The sequence below is a fragment of the Thamnophis sirtalis genome, unplaced genomic scaffold (genome assembly GCF_051295495.1).
Source record: "Thamnophis sirtalis isolate CommonGarterSnake01/CBP01778 unplaced genomic scaffold, rThaSir2_p1.2 scaffold_1, whole genome shotgun sequence".
NCBI classification, from domain to species: domain Eukaryota; kingdom Metazoa; phylum Chordata; class Lepidosauria; order Squamata; family Natricidae; genus Thamnophis; species Thamnophis sirtalis.
The window spans coordinates 60008919-60025051 of NW_028261381.1; the positions used below are offsets into that span (position 1 = coordinate 60008919).

Genomic DNA, 16133 nt, shown 5'->3' on the forward strand with positions numbered 1-16133 from the left:
TTCTATAGCCAGTTCATCCCCTCTTTTGCTAAGATTGCTCTTCCCATAACTAACCTTTTGAAGTCTAAAGGTGGGACGAAACCCAAACCTAGCAAGCCGCTTTGGTTTCGTCAAGAAACTCCACCTCGTCAAGAGACAGTTTTGGTGGCCCTCTTTGAAAAAGGACATTGAGAAATATGTTGCCAGTTGTCCTGTTTGTGCTGCTGCTAAACGCCCACCGGGAAAGCCGCAAGGGTTGCTCCAGGCAGTAGCTCGCCCAGTGGCCCCTTGGAAGGAGATCTCTATGGATTTCATTGTCGAACTTCCTGAGAGTCAGGGACACACTGTTATCTGGGTTGTTACCGACTTGTTCTCCAAACAGTTCCATTTCATCCCTTGCTCCAAGATTCCTTCTGCTAAGTCTCTTGCTAAGATGTTCATCTCCCATATTTACTGCTTACATGGGGTGCCTGACCGCATTATATCGGACAGAGGTGTGCAGTTCACCTCCGTTTCCTGGAAGGAGTTTCTGAAGCGGATTGGCTCCGCCCAGGGATTAAGCTCCGCCCACCACCCTCAGACTAATGAGGCTTGTGAGAGGACTAATTCTGTTCTAGAACAATATTTGCGTTGTTTCATCAACTACCAGCAAGATGATTGGGTGGATTTGTTGCCGCATGCGGAGGTGGCTTACAACAATTCCGTGCATAGCAGCACTAGTTTCACCCCTTTCCATGTGGTGTTTGGCCAGGACTTTGTGTCCATTCCTGAGGTCCCCCGTGAACAGCCCCAGGTATCATCGCTGTCCGAATGGAGTGACCACCTTCGGCGCATTTGGCCTTTGGCTCTGCGGACTCTAGATGCTGCGCACCACGCTCAAAAGAAACAGGCTGACAAGAAACGGACTAAGCCTTATGACTACAAGGCTGGTGATCAGGTATATTTGTCCACTAAATTTCCTCAAACACCCCAGCAGTCGAAGAAATTAGGACCTAAGTATGTTGGCCCGTTCCTGTTGTAAAAATCATCAACCCTGTTTCTGTCCGGCTCCAGCTGCCCAAGCACCTCAACCGGGTTTACCCTGTTTTCCATGTTAACCTCTGAAGCCTGTCTGCACTTCGTTGTTGAGGCCGCCTCTCCCTCCTCCGCCTGCTCCGCTTTTGGTTGACGGTGAGCAACATTTCGAAGTCTGTGAGATTTTAGACTCTCGTAAGTGCCAAAACCATGTCCAGTACCTGGTGGCTTGGAAGCATTTCCCACCTTCTCACACTGAATGGGTTGATGGGTCCCATGTTCGGGCGCCTCGTCTGCTCTGCAAGTTCTACTCTGCTTATCCTGACAAGCCCTGAATTTGGACATTCTCCTAATTTTCCTTTTTCGTTTTCTTGTTTTTCTTCCCTCTCCCTTTCCCTTTTCGGTGTCTTGTTGTCTGTCTGTTTGTTTGTGTTCTTTTCGTTTCTGCAGGTCTGACCACCCTTTTCTGGAGGAGGGCCGGATGTCAGCCTCTGCTTTGCTGCTGCTTCGGCTGTCATTGAAATGGGGAGGGGGGGCATGGTATCTGGGAGGGGAATCATTATGTGCTGGAGGAAGTTTCTAGTCGCTGATTTGACCACCTTACTGCGCATGTGGAAGAAGGGAGTTTCCCGCCAAGGCTAACTGTCCGGCATTCCATCCTGATGACACCTTTTGAAGTTATCTCCCACCTGACAGTTGGGTGCATTATAATTGGACTATGTACAGGGGTGCCAAGGGGAGGGGATTCAATTGTACTTGATATTATCCACTTTCGCGCCTAATTAACCAGACTCAGCTTTGCTTTGCAACTGTTCATTTATAATTAGTAAAAGTACACTTGATTTCAATTCAAATGGAGTCCAGTGGTTTCTTTCCTGATTACTAAGTGAAGTCAATGCTGACACCTCCTTAGTTGTGGCAGACAGCCAAGTCTGCATCCGTATATATTGTAGAGGCTTGGGAAAGAACACACGCAGGGGTCACTTGCGCATGCGTGGTCAGGAGGTTCACTCGCCCATGTGCATGTGGGGAGTCATTCACTATTGCGTGCATGCGTTCCCACCCACCTGCACATGTGCAAGTGATCCCTATGCGCAGGTGGGTGGGTGGGCACGCACATGCGCGATAGCACACACACACACAGTCTTGGCACACCTTTTGAAAAAGGTTAGCCCTCACTGATCTATAGTATATGCAGTCTTTTCCTCTTCACCATCTATTACATGACGTCAAGAAATGACATAATCATGATGGAAAAAAGAGAGTCCTGTTGAAAGACTGCCCAAAGGCTGAGTGTTTTCAATGGGACTCTTAGTGCAAGAATGGTTATATTCACTATCTAAGCAACCGCTAGAGGGCAGCAATAATCTCTCTATTTTTCCATGTGCAGCTTCATATTCCTGCAGTTGTTCTCTCTTTCATCTTAAGTCCTCTCAAATTATTTTGCTTTTAGACAAAAAGAAACTCATTTAAAATAGTATGGATTAAAAAAAATAAAAACATTTTCCCAATTCACCCAGCTACCTTTGATAAAGCCACTTTATAAGTGTAACATCACTTTCAAAGAAATTGCAGAAGAAAATTGCAAAATGCAAAACTCTTACTAAAAGGACAAACAGCCAACATTCCATCTAGATAAGAGTTCTTTCTCAAACAGCAATAGAAGATCAAGCAATCCCAGCAGGAATAAAGCTGCAGGAATACTAATGGGGTGGGGGAGATGATCCCCAGAACCATACTAAGAGGCCCTCCACCTTGGAGTACAACTCCAAGAGCCTGTTAAAAGGTTGTTTTGCTGTCCTAGACTAAAACATCTGGGGGACTTGCCTTGGTTGTTAAGGAACAGTCTGGATATTGGGAACTCTTTACTTTAATTATCATGGCATGCAACCTCTTTCCCCAAATCTCTCCAGACAGGATAGGGCAACAATTCACCAAATTCTCAGCCAACAGGATCACTGACTGGCATTCAAGACACTAGATTAATGAGGAGATCACTAGATTGAGGAAGGTTGGCATAAAAAGCAACATCTGGAATGGGTTTAGCAGGAGCAACAAAAAAAAGTCCCAGAAAAGCATTGTTGGCTTTTTTTTTTATCATTATCCTTCCCATCACGAGATTTCATACACAATGCTTCAACAGGTCCATTAAAAAAGATCTCATTATAAATTATATTAATTTTTATTCATTCAGCAAACTGAAGTTCTAGGATTAGGAGAAAAGATGGGACATTGTAAGCCCGTATATATGTTCAATCAGTTTAATAATATCCTATAATATTTAGTAAACAGAATGACCATCTCATCAGTTGGATTCATACAATGTGCCTTGTGTCAAAATCAGGTCACAATTATTTCTTAGTGCAGTGTGGGAACTGAGCCATTAGTTTCACAACCATGTTTTGAAACTGGGGAACTTTTGGGCTGCACAGAATTTTAAGATACTGCAGTATATACACTGTAGTTATCTGAGGGACCATCTCTTGCCGGTCACATCTACCCAACCCACCAGAGTGGGGAGGCAAGGAATGTTGCGGGTCCCATCCCAGAGGGAGATGCACCTGGGGGGACCCAGAAGAAGAGCTTTCTCTGTGGTGGCTCCCTCTGTCTGGAACATCATCCCCACATAGATTAGAATAGCCCCGACTCTAACACTCTTTAGGAAAGCGCTGAAGATCTGGTTCTGCCAGCGAGTCTGGGGAACCCAAAGCGTGATGGAGCCCATTAAATGGCTTGTGTAATATGTTGTGGCTGGGGTGGGGGGCTTTTATGATTTTATATATATATTTATTTTTATTTATTTTATTTTATTTATTTATTTATCAGCACAAATGCAACACAAATGTAACAAAGGCAACAATAAAAATAATGGCTTTCTGTTGTTGTGGTCTCTTGTGAGGAACCGATAGACAGAGAAAGGAAGCAGTATGCTTCCTCCCATATTTGGGCATACCAGGGGTTGTGACACAATACATACCTATTTCCCTGGCCTAGCTGATAAAGGAAGAGAGCCTGTGGTTTAGTGGCTAATATAACTGCCTGATATGTAATACAGCCCAGGTTCGATTCCCAGTAAGGGTATGGCTAGCTGCTGAGAGCTAAATAGCTTGAAATAGATCTATATTAGTCTCCCTTTATTTATTTAGCAGCACAAATGCAACGTATGTATGTATGTATGTATGTATGTATGTATGTATGTATGTATATGCTGGTCTTGTTGTATTAGGGGCTTTTCCCGTGTAAGTTTGAGATTGTCTTGGCAATGTTTCGGCGAGGTCTCACTCGCCATCTTCAGGCTGGTGTTTTTTACTTAAAGCATGGTCGGAGCTGCTGTCTTTCTATAAATCTTGGTGTGGGGTGTGGAGTTCTGGCTTTGTTTCAGTAAGTGGATTGATTGGTTGTGTGGTTGTATCATGATTGGTAGATTGGTGCTGATTGGTGCTGGCTGTGTGTCCATTGTTGTTTTGTGTTGTAATGGCCTGGGTGGTGGGTGGGGCTCGTTTGTTGACTATTGCTGGTTTCCAGATGTTTGGTAGGCGGTTTTCTAGCTGGAGTCTACGAAATACCATGCAAAATCTGCCCTGCAACATACATAGGACAAACGAATAAGATAATAAATGCACGCATCGCAGAACACAAGAATGCAGTAAGGAAAAAAGAAAAAACTTCCTCCCTTTTCCAGCACCTTAAAGCTACAGGACATGAGATTAATTTTGAAGGAACCATGTTAATGTCCAAAACAGAACACTTCAACAAGAGAATAATTATGGAAGCTATCGAAATAGAGAAACAGCCCCACAACATGAATAAACGTGATGATACTTCCTGCCTACCAAACATCTGGAAACCAGCCGTAGTCAACAAACGAGCCCCACCCACCACTCAGGCCATTACAACACAAAACAACAATGTACACACAGTCAGCACCAATCTACCAATCATGATACAACCACACAACCAATCACTCTACTTACTGAAACAAAGCCAGCACTCCATATCCCCCCTCTAAGATTTAAAGAAAGATGGCAGCTCCGATCACACTTTAAGCCCAAAACCCGGCCTGAAGATGGCAAGTGAGACCTCGCTGAAACGTTGCCAAGACAATCTCAATCTTACATGGGAAAAGATCCGAATACAGCAAGACCAGCACACCTACACCCGTGAAAATCTACAAACACACACACACAAACATATATATGTGTTTTTATACTCATGTAAGCCACCTTGAATCGCCATGTGTGAATAAGCAGTAATATAAATTTTCTAAATAAATAAATAGTATCTTCTGGAGTCATCCAACCCTCGCTGCACTAATAGAAACAGCTACAAACTTACTTCAACAATAGCTGGGTGATGCTGTGAAGAAGCTGTAAGTTAATAGGGTAGAAAAGACTTCAGTGTGTACCCTATTTTCCGGCGTATAAGATTACTTTTTAACCCCAAAAAATTATTTCAAAAATCATGGGTTATCTTATATGCCAGGTATACCAAAAAACGAAACAAAAGAAAAAGCAATGCCGCTAAGCAAGAAGCCGCACCGCCACCAGCGCAGTTGCCGGCCTTTTGATCGATAACCTCGGCGCTCCTCGCCTGGGCACGTGGATGGATGAGCACTGGGATGGCTTAGTAAGGTCTGGCTGGAGGTCTGGAGGAGGAAGGCGCTGAGCTCAAACTACAAAAGCCCAGCAGCGCTGAGGCCTTCAGCCAGCTCGCGGGCGCCTGAAAGTAGGGGGTTGTCTTATATGCCCAGTCACCTTATATGGCAGAATATACGGTACCATTGGCCTCTATGCCATGGACATTATCAGGAGTGTTTTTCCCATCTTTACTGAAAGATATCAAAACACCTTCAGTGCCGTGTAAGGCTATAGCATGTAAGCAGCGGTGGAATTCTACTGGTTTAACAACCGGTTCATGTCTGCAGTTTACTGAAAACTCACCTTCAGCATTACTTCTGGTGAGGAAAACAGCTGAGGGGCGGCAATCCACTCTGCCGCACTGATCAGCTGGGCTTTGAAAAAGAAAATATAGGTTAGTATAGCGCAGGGGCAGGTGGGCAGGTGGACCCGCTTCAAAGTCAGAGCGAACCAGTTAGCTCCCAGCTGATAGTCAGAGCTATCAGTTTGACCGAATCACTCCGAACTGGTAGAATCCCACCCCTGTATTTAGGCACTATTTGTATATTGTTGATTGCTGACCTTCGAATTCATTTTAAAGCTGGATTTTGAAGTCTATAGTGATGTAGGAAAGAGGAGATGCTTCCAGATAAAATTAAATATTGTATTCTCTCATTTGTAAGAACATTTTACAGAAGAGGTTTGAGACTATCATATTCTACTTGCAGCCCTCTCTTGTTTTCCCATCTTCTCAGGGAAAACCCACTGAGGAAGAAGATAGCTACACATTGCTTTTGATAAGTCATACCTGGCATCTTCTGTCCAGAAACAATTTGGTGACCTCTCTTCTCTGTCATCTTCATGATGACAGCAAAAACACATCAGCCAGGAGTACACAAAAGTGTTAGAACAATCAGGCTGATGGGAACATCTTAAAAGAGGATAGCAAGCTTCAATCAATGATAGGGATACAGGATCACCATTATATGTTCCTTTTGTTTTTTGTCACTGTTTAAGCATATGTTCGCTAATCATCTATATTGGTCATTTCTGAAAATTGAGCAATGTGGCATCATTTAGTCTGGCAACAGAAAAATTCTTATCCTCACTGATTCCCTTAAAAGTTTTCTTTTTTCCACACATAGAATAGATGTGAGAATGAAACAGAAAAGAATTTCAGCTGAAACAGTTCCAGAAGAAAAATATACACATAAAACCTCTTTAAAGACTGTGACACGAAGTGTGAAAAGGCGAGATGTGTTGGCTGAGTAGATTGAGCTGTTTTTCCAAAAGGTTTGTGAGACTTTGTGAGAGATGACTCCCTCTCTCTCTCTCTCTCTCTCTCTCTCTCTCTCTCTCTCTCTCTCTCTCTCTCTCTCTCTCTCTCCCCCTCCCTCCCTCCCTCCCTCCGTGTGTGTGTGTGTGTGTGTGTGTGTGTGTGTGTGTGTGTGTGTGTAGGAGATCCTGGCTGTATCAGAGTCAAGGTGCTGTTGACAGGGAACAGCAGGCCTTTTCCTACAAAACGATTGAAGTTTCCACTGCAAGAACCCCATTTTCATGAGCTTCCTGGCCTGGCCTCCCCTGGAATACAGCTTCCATCACCCAACATCAGCCAAGTGGCCTGGGGTCATGGAACTGTAGGTCCAGCCTGGGGGAAGACTGCCTACAAACCCAACTATTGACACTCCTACACTAGGTGTTCAAATCGCACCACGAAAGGCAAATGGGTCTGAGATCAGGGCCACTTTTTCTGGGCAGAGGTGGGGAAATTGCAACCTCATTGGCAGTAATCCCAGTAGCAGTTTTTTTCTAACAGCCACAGGTTTTTCGACCCTGCAAAGAGGAGCCAAGAAGGAAAAAAGATTCCCTAGGAAGAAAAATAAAGTATTGTTGCCTTAAGCAGAATAGGTGCCCTTTGCAAATGAAATAAAGCAAAATGTATTGCTATTATCAAAGATCAGTAATACGGGAGCCCAGGGGTTCATTTAGTCCCCTCCCGGATGATGCCCTCTACAGGTCATAAAAACCTGGCTGTTCTCCCAGGCCTTAAGAGATGACATTTGTGGGACGGGATTGACTGCTATTTAGTCTGCTTGGTCACTTCTTTCTTCTTTTCCTATTTTAAGTATAAGCCACCCGGAGTCATTCTGCAGTCAAGTGGCTTCTAAACCTACTACATAAACAACATTTCCTATATACAAGTGTCCCTGCTTATGTATGGATTTATTTATTACACTTGTATTCCTTGTAATCTGGGGCAGATAACAGTAAATCAGGTAGTCCTCGACTTACGACCATAATTGAGCCCAAAATTTACATTGCTAAATGAGCAATTTGTTAACTGAGTTTTGCCCCATTTTATGACTTCCCTTGCCACATTTGTTAAGTGAATCACTGCAGTTGTTAAGTTAGCAACCTGGCTGTTAAGTGAATCTGGCTTCCCCATTGACTTCGCTTGACAGAAGGTCGCAAAGGGGGATTGCATGAACCTGGCAGACTGCAACCGTCATAAAGATGAGCCAGTTGCCAAGCAACATGTAAATCACGTGACCCTGGGGCTGGTCATAAGCGTAAGAAATGGCCATAAGTAACTTTTTTCAGTGCTGTTGCAACTTCCAACAGTCACTAAACATGGTACAACAATTAGAACATTCCCTCTGGAATGTACATTGATCAAACAAGGAATTAATATCATAAACATGTCTATCCCAAAAAGCACAGTGTGCAAGACAGAAGTTCTGAGATTTTAACAGCTGCCACACAGACTTTCAAAGCGCCGCTTTCTCTGGTGCGCAGATGTAAGCGTTGGGAAAGGCCGCCGTTTGCATTCCTTTCTCTCCTGCAGCTGCTAAGGCTCAGAGCCTTTGTTGGGAAGGAAGTGGCAACATACAGCTATTACACAACCCAAAGTTTTTATTCCCTCTCCGCCACCAACAAATCTCGCAGAGGCCGTCAGGTTAATCTGACAAATCCTAGCGGAATTGCCTTGTCACGATCCATCTGAAAGCGGAGTGGGTTGAGGAGTAAATCACCTGTAAATATTAGGAGAAAGAGATAGACAGAGGTGAACAATGGAAGTAGGTCATTTCTAGGGCCTGGGAAAAGGGGAAAGAAAAAGTGCCTGCCTTGCCAAACAGGCCTTCGATTCAGGCTGCCGATCTCCTTTACCCCCGGGCTTGTCACTGCTTCTCTCCACAGAGCACAAGGGAAGCGGGCATCAGACCTGTTTGCCTCATTCTTGGATGGTGTCCAGCGGCAACAGCCCCATTCAAAAGGAACTGGGAACAAAACTGCAAGAAGGCTCACCCTGGGAATGGGCGGAACAAAAGCTCTTGGCCAGGACATAAAAAACTCCATCCGGGACAGGAGATAAGGCAATAAGGAGAGAAAGGAGAACAACTGGATATCTAACTGGGAGATCAGAATGGCCCTTTTAAGAATATGATGACTCTGACTCACTTAGAACTAAAGAACGGATCAGGAACATTATGGAAGGGCTTTGCCAAGGCAAAGGTGGCTGGGAAAGAGGGCAGAATGCAAGGATTAAAAATGGAAAAAACAGCTCCTGCACCCAGGGGTTTGTGTGTGACAGATTGATTCTTTTTCTTGGTCAAGACCCTTAGGTTTTAATACATGGCCTGGCAGACTAGAATTTTAATATGTGTCTTTCTGGGTTTAAAATTAAGATGAACGGTCAGTTCAACTTGCTACATTTCTGTCTATCACAAGGGGGTGGAGTGAATCCAGTGCTGCTGTGACTTGCATTGTTGTACGCCACTTTGGCGAAGGGTAGCAAGTCTGACCAGTAGTCTTGCTGATAGTCCACAAAACACTGGATGTATTGTTCCACTACCGCATTGGCTCTCTCTGCTGCACAGTTCATGCTGGGATGAACCTCTGAACTCAGTTCTTGTGTGGACCCCATGGATCTCAGGACCTGGCTCCAGAACATGGCTGTGAACTGGACTCCGCGGTCTGAAATGATCCTCTTGGCAATCCATGCAGGCGATAAATGTGTTTCACAAACATTTTCGCTAATTTCTTTGCGGACGGCAACTCTGAGCAAGCAATGAAGTGCACCTGCTTAGAAACCAAGTCCATAACTGTCCAGATTACTCTGTTTCCACTGCTGTCTGGGAGTTGCACGATGAAATCTATTGCGACCTCTTCCCATAGTCTGTTAGGGCTGGTCACCCATTGTAGCAGTCCAGACTGGTCTGTTGGGAGCACCAATCTCATAGCTGTCATCAGCTTATCCTGGTTTCCATTACGCTGCAGTTTTCTTGACAAAACATCCCCCAACAAGTTTTTGGGTTCTTGTTGGACAGCTGGGTTTTTTGTCTTTGCTGCAGATTCTGGGCTCTTGGATTCAATCATCCCTGGCTGATCCTTTTTCTCCATCGGTGGTATTGGCTCATCCACAATCATCAATTTCCTACCACCGTCTTCCCATTTTATCATAGGTTTCCACTTGTCAAGCCATGCAAGCCCCAATATTATTTTCTCCGGCATTTCTGGAGCAACAATGAATCTGAGAAGCTCGCAGTGGCGGCCCACTTGTAACTTCACCAATTCAGTTACTAGTGTGAGTTGGGCCCCTCCAATTAGCGTTCCATCTACCTGTTCACCCTGAATGGGACAGGCTAGAGGTCTTGTGCTTATGCCTAGTTGCTTGACAATCCACGTGCTGATTAAGCATCGAGCGCAACTGGTGCTCACAACTGCTTCAACTTCCCCCTCCAACCCCGTCTTAGGCACTTGGAGGTTGACTTGGAAGGCGAAGGGGCAGATGGGTGCATTCACCATTGGGTCATCTTCAGCAATTTCCTCCTCAGAGGTCTCCCCCTTGGTAGGACTCTTTGTCACCTTAAGTTGGGGATCCTCTTCCAGAGGTTGTTGACCCTTTTCCTCCTCCGAGGCCTCCCCCTTGGTAGGACTCTTTGTCACCTTAAGTTGGGGATCCTCTTCTAGAGGTTGTTGGGCCAGATGACTCTTTTGTGGTGGCATCTGGGGCCTTCTGTTTTCCGCCGTGGCGGTTGGTGTGCACATTTGTGGCAATGGGGCTGGAGCCAAGCACTCTGACGCTTTGTGGCCAAGTTGACAGCAAAGGTGGCATTTTAATTGCCCCCATGAGGAAAGGGACCTAGTTACATTTCTAAACTTAGGAACCACCTCATCGCATTTTCCCACCATCCATTCTGTAGCTAGGCCCTTGGTAATCCCTTCTTCCATTGTTGAGAACCTTTCTCTGTAGGAAGGTTGGGCAAGAACCTTTTGAGGTGTTGCAGGGGAGACTGGAACCGGTGGGGAGGTCAATCGCTCGGTTGGCCACTGCCCAGTTGTCTGCCATGCTGCCATCTGCTGAGGAAGGGTAGGTACCCATTGGAATCCCTTCCATCCATGACCTGGGATTAAGACCCATCCCGAGGGTGCCTGATTCACAGGTTGCAGTTCACCCAATGATGGCGGGTTAGGGGTTTTATTTGCCAAGGGCCCCTCTGCTGGCTTGAAGGATTTCTGGCCCAAGGGCCTTTCTGCTGGCTTGGGGGACTTTCCCATGTTGATGGCCCTGGAGGTGCCCACTGGCATCTTAACCATCCACACTCTGGGAAGAAAATCCAATTTAGTGGTGGCTCATCCACTAGCTGCAGCCCAATTTCTGGTGGCTGGTAAGTGGAGGCTGTTTGCCAAATTCCTTCTCGCTGGCTGGGTTGAAAATCCCATCTTGCTAGGGATTCTGTCTTCAACTCAGTTGCAGGGCATTGGCTCATTTGGAAGGAGTCAAAATCTCCACTCCAGGGTTTTTCCCAAGCCTTGGCTGTGGGGAAGGAGGGGTAGAATGCACTCACTTTTAGTTGTCCGGAATGGTCCGGGATCTCCATTGGAGCTGACCGCGTTCATTTCTCTTCTTTTCATCCCCCATAGGCTGGGCTTCTTGCCAGCGGCAATGATTTTTAAAAGTGAAACTGCTTTTGCTTTTGCAGATATTTGCAGAGGAGTGTCTCATCTCAGCTTCTTATCTCAAAAGGCTTTCTCCTAATTGTTCACTGATGTTTTACGCTGGCCGGTGTGGTTCAGCGTTGGAGAAAAAGCAAACCTCACCAGCCCCCCCCCCCCACGAGGGAGGTGTGCTGGTGATTTATTTTGAAGGGAGTATTGGGATAATATCAGTGTTCCAAGTATCATGCAGAATTAAATCAGAGTCCAAGGCAAAACGATCCTTTTTGTTCCAATTTAATAAGACAGACTTCTTAGGCACATCTGTGTTAATACTCAAAATGACATCAGAATTCCACCCTGTTAAAAGTTCATGATCTTGTCTCAATCCATCACATGGTCCAATCTCCTTCTTCCACACTGGCGTCCATGCCCAGCTTCTTCCGGTCCGGTGTGAAAGTGTGGAGACAAAGGATGATCTTGACTTCTAGCAAAGAATGAAAACAATACATTCCAAAATTCTACTCCTTCTAATCCCCCCTCCCATTGACTATACTTAAAGAAACAGCAGAATGAAATAAGAAAAAGTGTGGCAGGCCAAAATTCTAAAAGGAATATAAATGCAGGCCTGACAATAATTTTTCCCTCCTAGGCATATTTATCATAAATCTGAAAATGAATTCACTGAGGTCATTTCTTTACATCTCATAACTATAGCCACTTGGGTGACCTTGAACTAGCCCTTATTCTTTTGGAGCACAGGGATTTGGGATCTAAGTAGTTCGTGCAACCATCCCAGAATTTTCTATTATTAGCGATATAAACCAAAATGTAGGACAAGCAAGTTGATGAGACATTAAAACATATTGGTAAGGAATAAGTGCTGGAGATTTAAAGAAAAGTCTGCCTCTATCTGTATTACACTTATCAGAGTGTACAAAGCTTTATATAAATGTTTGGCCATAAGACTAACCTTCAATATTACTCTGCTTCGCCCTCAAGATTCAGGAGATAATCATTAAGTTATGACTGTCCTCAAGTGAAGAAGCTTAAAAAACCTTTCCTGGTCTGGTAGTAATTCTTGAACAAATCAAAAGTGTCCTTAAGGCATCCCTCTAAAATAGGCCTGTCAGTATAATTTTTACATTTTGGATTGGAGAAAGATGAAACTAAGGAATGACTTGTCCAAACCCACCTTGGTGACTCTAAATAGTTAGGGTGCATCATTCTTGTCAAACACAGGCATCCTACCACCCTATCAAGATCTTCCTTTTGGACACCAAGAGATTTGCCTGAAATGCAGGTGAAAATCAATGTCTTGACCTGCAATATCTTCAGCCTGGAAATGCTCACTAAATATGGCTGGAAGTCTCGGTAAATAAGATGTGAAATTTTCTAGGAAATCAGTTGTGAATGGACCAGATGCACAGGATCCTGGAAAGCCTGAGGAAACTAGTGTGCAAACAATATGTCCAATAGCACGGTGACAGATGCTGTAGCTGGAAATATTCCAGTGCAGGTGTGCAGAAGAAAAATTATTTCTGCTACTAAAAACATGATTTGTCCTTGTAATCCCCCAGATCACTTCTTGAGGCAGGATTTCTGACACAAAAATTCTGGGTGGGCATCCTTGTGATGTCAGGGCTATAAATCATCTGCTCTATTGAAGAAATGGCACATAGGAGTTTTTGATGGAACATAAAGGCTTCTGTTATTTATTATGAGAGCACTGCGTAATCCTGCATAATTAAACTGATAAAGCAAGGGTTCATAACTCATATTTGCTCTTTTCCTAATTTTTCTTGTCACTGAATTCATTCTCATTAAACAAGTATTTCCACTTAAGAGGGTCTTCCCTGCATGTCCAAAAAGAACTGAACAGCCCTATGGAAATAAATACGGGTGATGTTTGGTGTGTGCAATAGTTGCACTTTGTAAAGTGTTGCTGGACTGTGCAAGCTTTTCACATCCCCTCTTTTGAGAAGGCCTAATTGAGGAAAGTATACAGAAGGAGGCCTCATGACAAGGGAATGTTCCTGTATGGGATGTGCTTATTTCAACACATTTCCTGAGCCCAGGTTCTGAAAAATATCTGCTGAAGAAGAACCGTCAGTAGCTTGCAAAGGGCCACTTGCAAGAAGATGTGAGACTTCATTATACTTCCATATGGTCTTCCCCAAAATGTCCAACACACTTTTGGACTCCATTAGAACATCAGTCTTTCTCTTTGGAATTTAAAGAGTACATTTGACATCCACTGGGTCACAGATACATAGAAATATGTGCAAAATGGATGGATCATGGAGTAGGATATAAATGAAGTAAATGGAGATTTATAAGGCTGTAAACAGTAGCTATGGTTTTTCCAGTTGCAATGTGTAGCTGTCAAGGTTGGACCATAAGGAAGGCTGAGCGCCAAAGAATTGAGGCCTGTGAACTATGATGCTGGAGAAGCTCCTGTGAGTCCCTTGGACTGCAAGGCGATCAAATTGGTCAATCCTAGAAGAGATCAACCCTGGCTGCTCTTTAGAAGGCCAAATCCTGAAGGTGAAACTCAAATACTTTGACCATTTTAGAGATTTTAGAGATTTTATTAACATTTTTAGGCCGCCCTTTTCCCTGAGGGGACTCAGGGCGGCTTACATAAAATAGGGAGGGGGGGTACAAAACAATAAACATAAAACAATACATGAGAGTAAAATAGTACACAACATTCATTCATCATCCAGGTGGGGACAGATTGTGGTCTTTATCCCCAGGCCTGACGGGATAGCCAGGTCTTAAGGGCAGTGCGGAAGGTCTGGACGGTGGTGAGGGTGCGAATCTCCACGGGGAGATCGTTCCAACTGACCACCTAATGAGAAGGAAGGACTCACTGGAGAAGAGCCTAATGCTGGGAAAGATTAAGGGCAAAAGAAGAAGGGGACGAGAGAGTATGAGGTCACTGGATGGAGTCACCGAAGCAACAGGCGTGATCTTAAATGGACTCCAGAAGATGGTAGAGGACAGGAAGGCCTGGAGGAACATTGTCTCTGGGGTCATGATGGATTGGACACGACTTAGCAACTAACAACAAAACAGTAGCTGAAGTCCCCACACACTTCTTTTACTTTTTTCATCCCTATTTTTTTCCCTTCAAATCTAGTATTCTAACTCATAGTCAAGCCATTCCAAAGTATTTTGCTGTCTGAGGCAAAGGACAGGATAACATTAAAATTCCTACTTCTGCTTCCATGCACCAGTCGCAGCCGAATGACTGCTGAATTGAATATCCAGCTTGGGTTTCAGAGTTATATATTGACACAGAAGAGAATCTTCATTCTAAACAGTTTCTAGTCTACCATTTGGAAATGGAGGAAATATGGTAGGTATCATTATGAATAAAAAGAAAATCTGCAGAGTGAAGGATTGCAGTCTCTGAAGATCAGTTGGAAAAGATGCTACAGATTGACACCGCTCTGTGGAAAATTCCTGACAGGGCCATGGCTATCTTCCAACATAGTTCAAAAATATATCTGCCTTAGATACTGTACATATATTTGGACATAACAATGCACTACTTTTGCAAGACAAACTTAGTCACTCCACCATCTTCTCAGGTACACAGCATTTTTATTTTCTAATAGTTTCTTCATTAAAGGATGCTTCAAGGATTTCTAAATGTTTATTTTATTTATTTATTTGTATCCTGCTTTTATTATTTTTACAGATGACTCAAGGTGATGAAGATATTCAACACACCTTCCCCCTCCTATTTTTCCCACAACAACAACCTTGTGAGGTGAACTGGACTGAGAGAAAGAGACTGGCTCAAAGTCACCCAGCTGGCTTTTATGACTAAGGCAGGACTTGAACCCATGGTTTCCTGCTTTCTAGCCTAGCACCTTAACCACTAAACCAAAACAGTCTAATGCTATCCTAATCCTTTCATGACCCTTTCTAGTGAACTTTGGTCCAAAATAACTTCTGTTGTGCAGTTACTGGGGCGGCCCAGATCAGTTTTGGGTGCTTTACTTTACTTGCTACTTTGGGCATCCATCCATCCGTCCGTCCACCCATCCGTCCATCAATTCATCCACTTTGGCTGCCCATCTCATCTGCAGCAATTCTGGACACCTGGGTATTATGATAGTAATACTAAGTTTAATGATGGTGATGCCAGCAGCAGCTAAAATCCTGGATTTCCCCAGATTATTCATTATGGCAACAATTCTCAAAAATGTTAGTCTCAGGAAGGAGGAGCTAACATCTCAATGACACAATGTGCAATCTTGGCCCTCCAAGATCGCAGTCGATACTTTTGCCACTGGATGGTCCTTTTGGATCTAAACCATCCTGAAGAAATGGTGACAGGGAAGAGTACGTCCTACTGATCTCAGGGACAACGCAAAGTCCCTGATTGATCCAGGAGAATCTCTTTTTGCTAATGACAGAAGTGCAGTCATTGAAGCTTCTGAAGTTGGGACAGCTCCAGAATGGGAGGAAAATGGAAAGAGAAAGTGTGTCTATCTGGTGAGGAAATATTATTATAAAAGAGACTATCCCCAAAAAATTAAAGCTAAATTAAATTTGAAAACAGAAGAGAAC

General features: G+C 44.1%; 1 protein-coding gene across 8 annotated transcripts in view; it reads right to left on the minus strand.

Annotated features, from left to right (window-relative positions):
- TNS1 (tensin 1) overlaps nucleotides 1-16133 on the minus strand; it is a 461144-nt gene that overhangs the window by 422614 nt on the left and 22397 nt on the right. Inside the window, exon 1 of one of the 8 annotated variants that reach the window (XM_087712603.1) lies at nucleotides 5934-5957. The exons of the other annotated variants lie outside the window; for them this stretch is intronic. Within the exon in view, the coding sequence (XP_087568729.1) occupies nucleotides 5934-5942 (9 nt within the window). The 5' untranslated portion in view covers nucleotides 5943-5957. Of the gene's footprint in view, nucleotides 1-5933; nucleotides 5958-16133 lie in introns of those variants that run through there. 8 annotated transcript variants of the gene reach the window in all.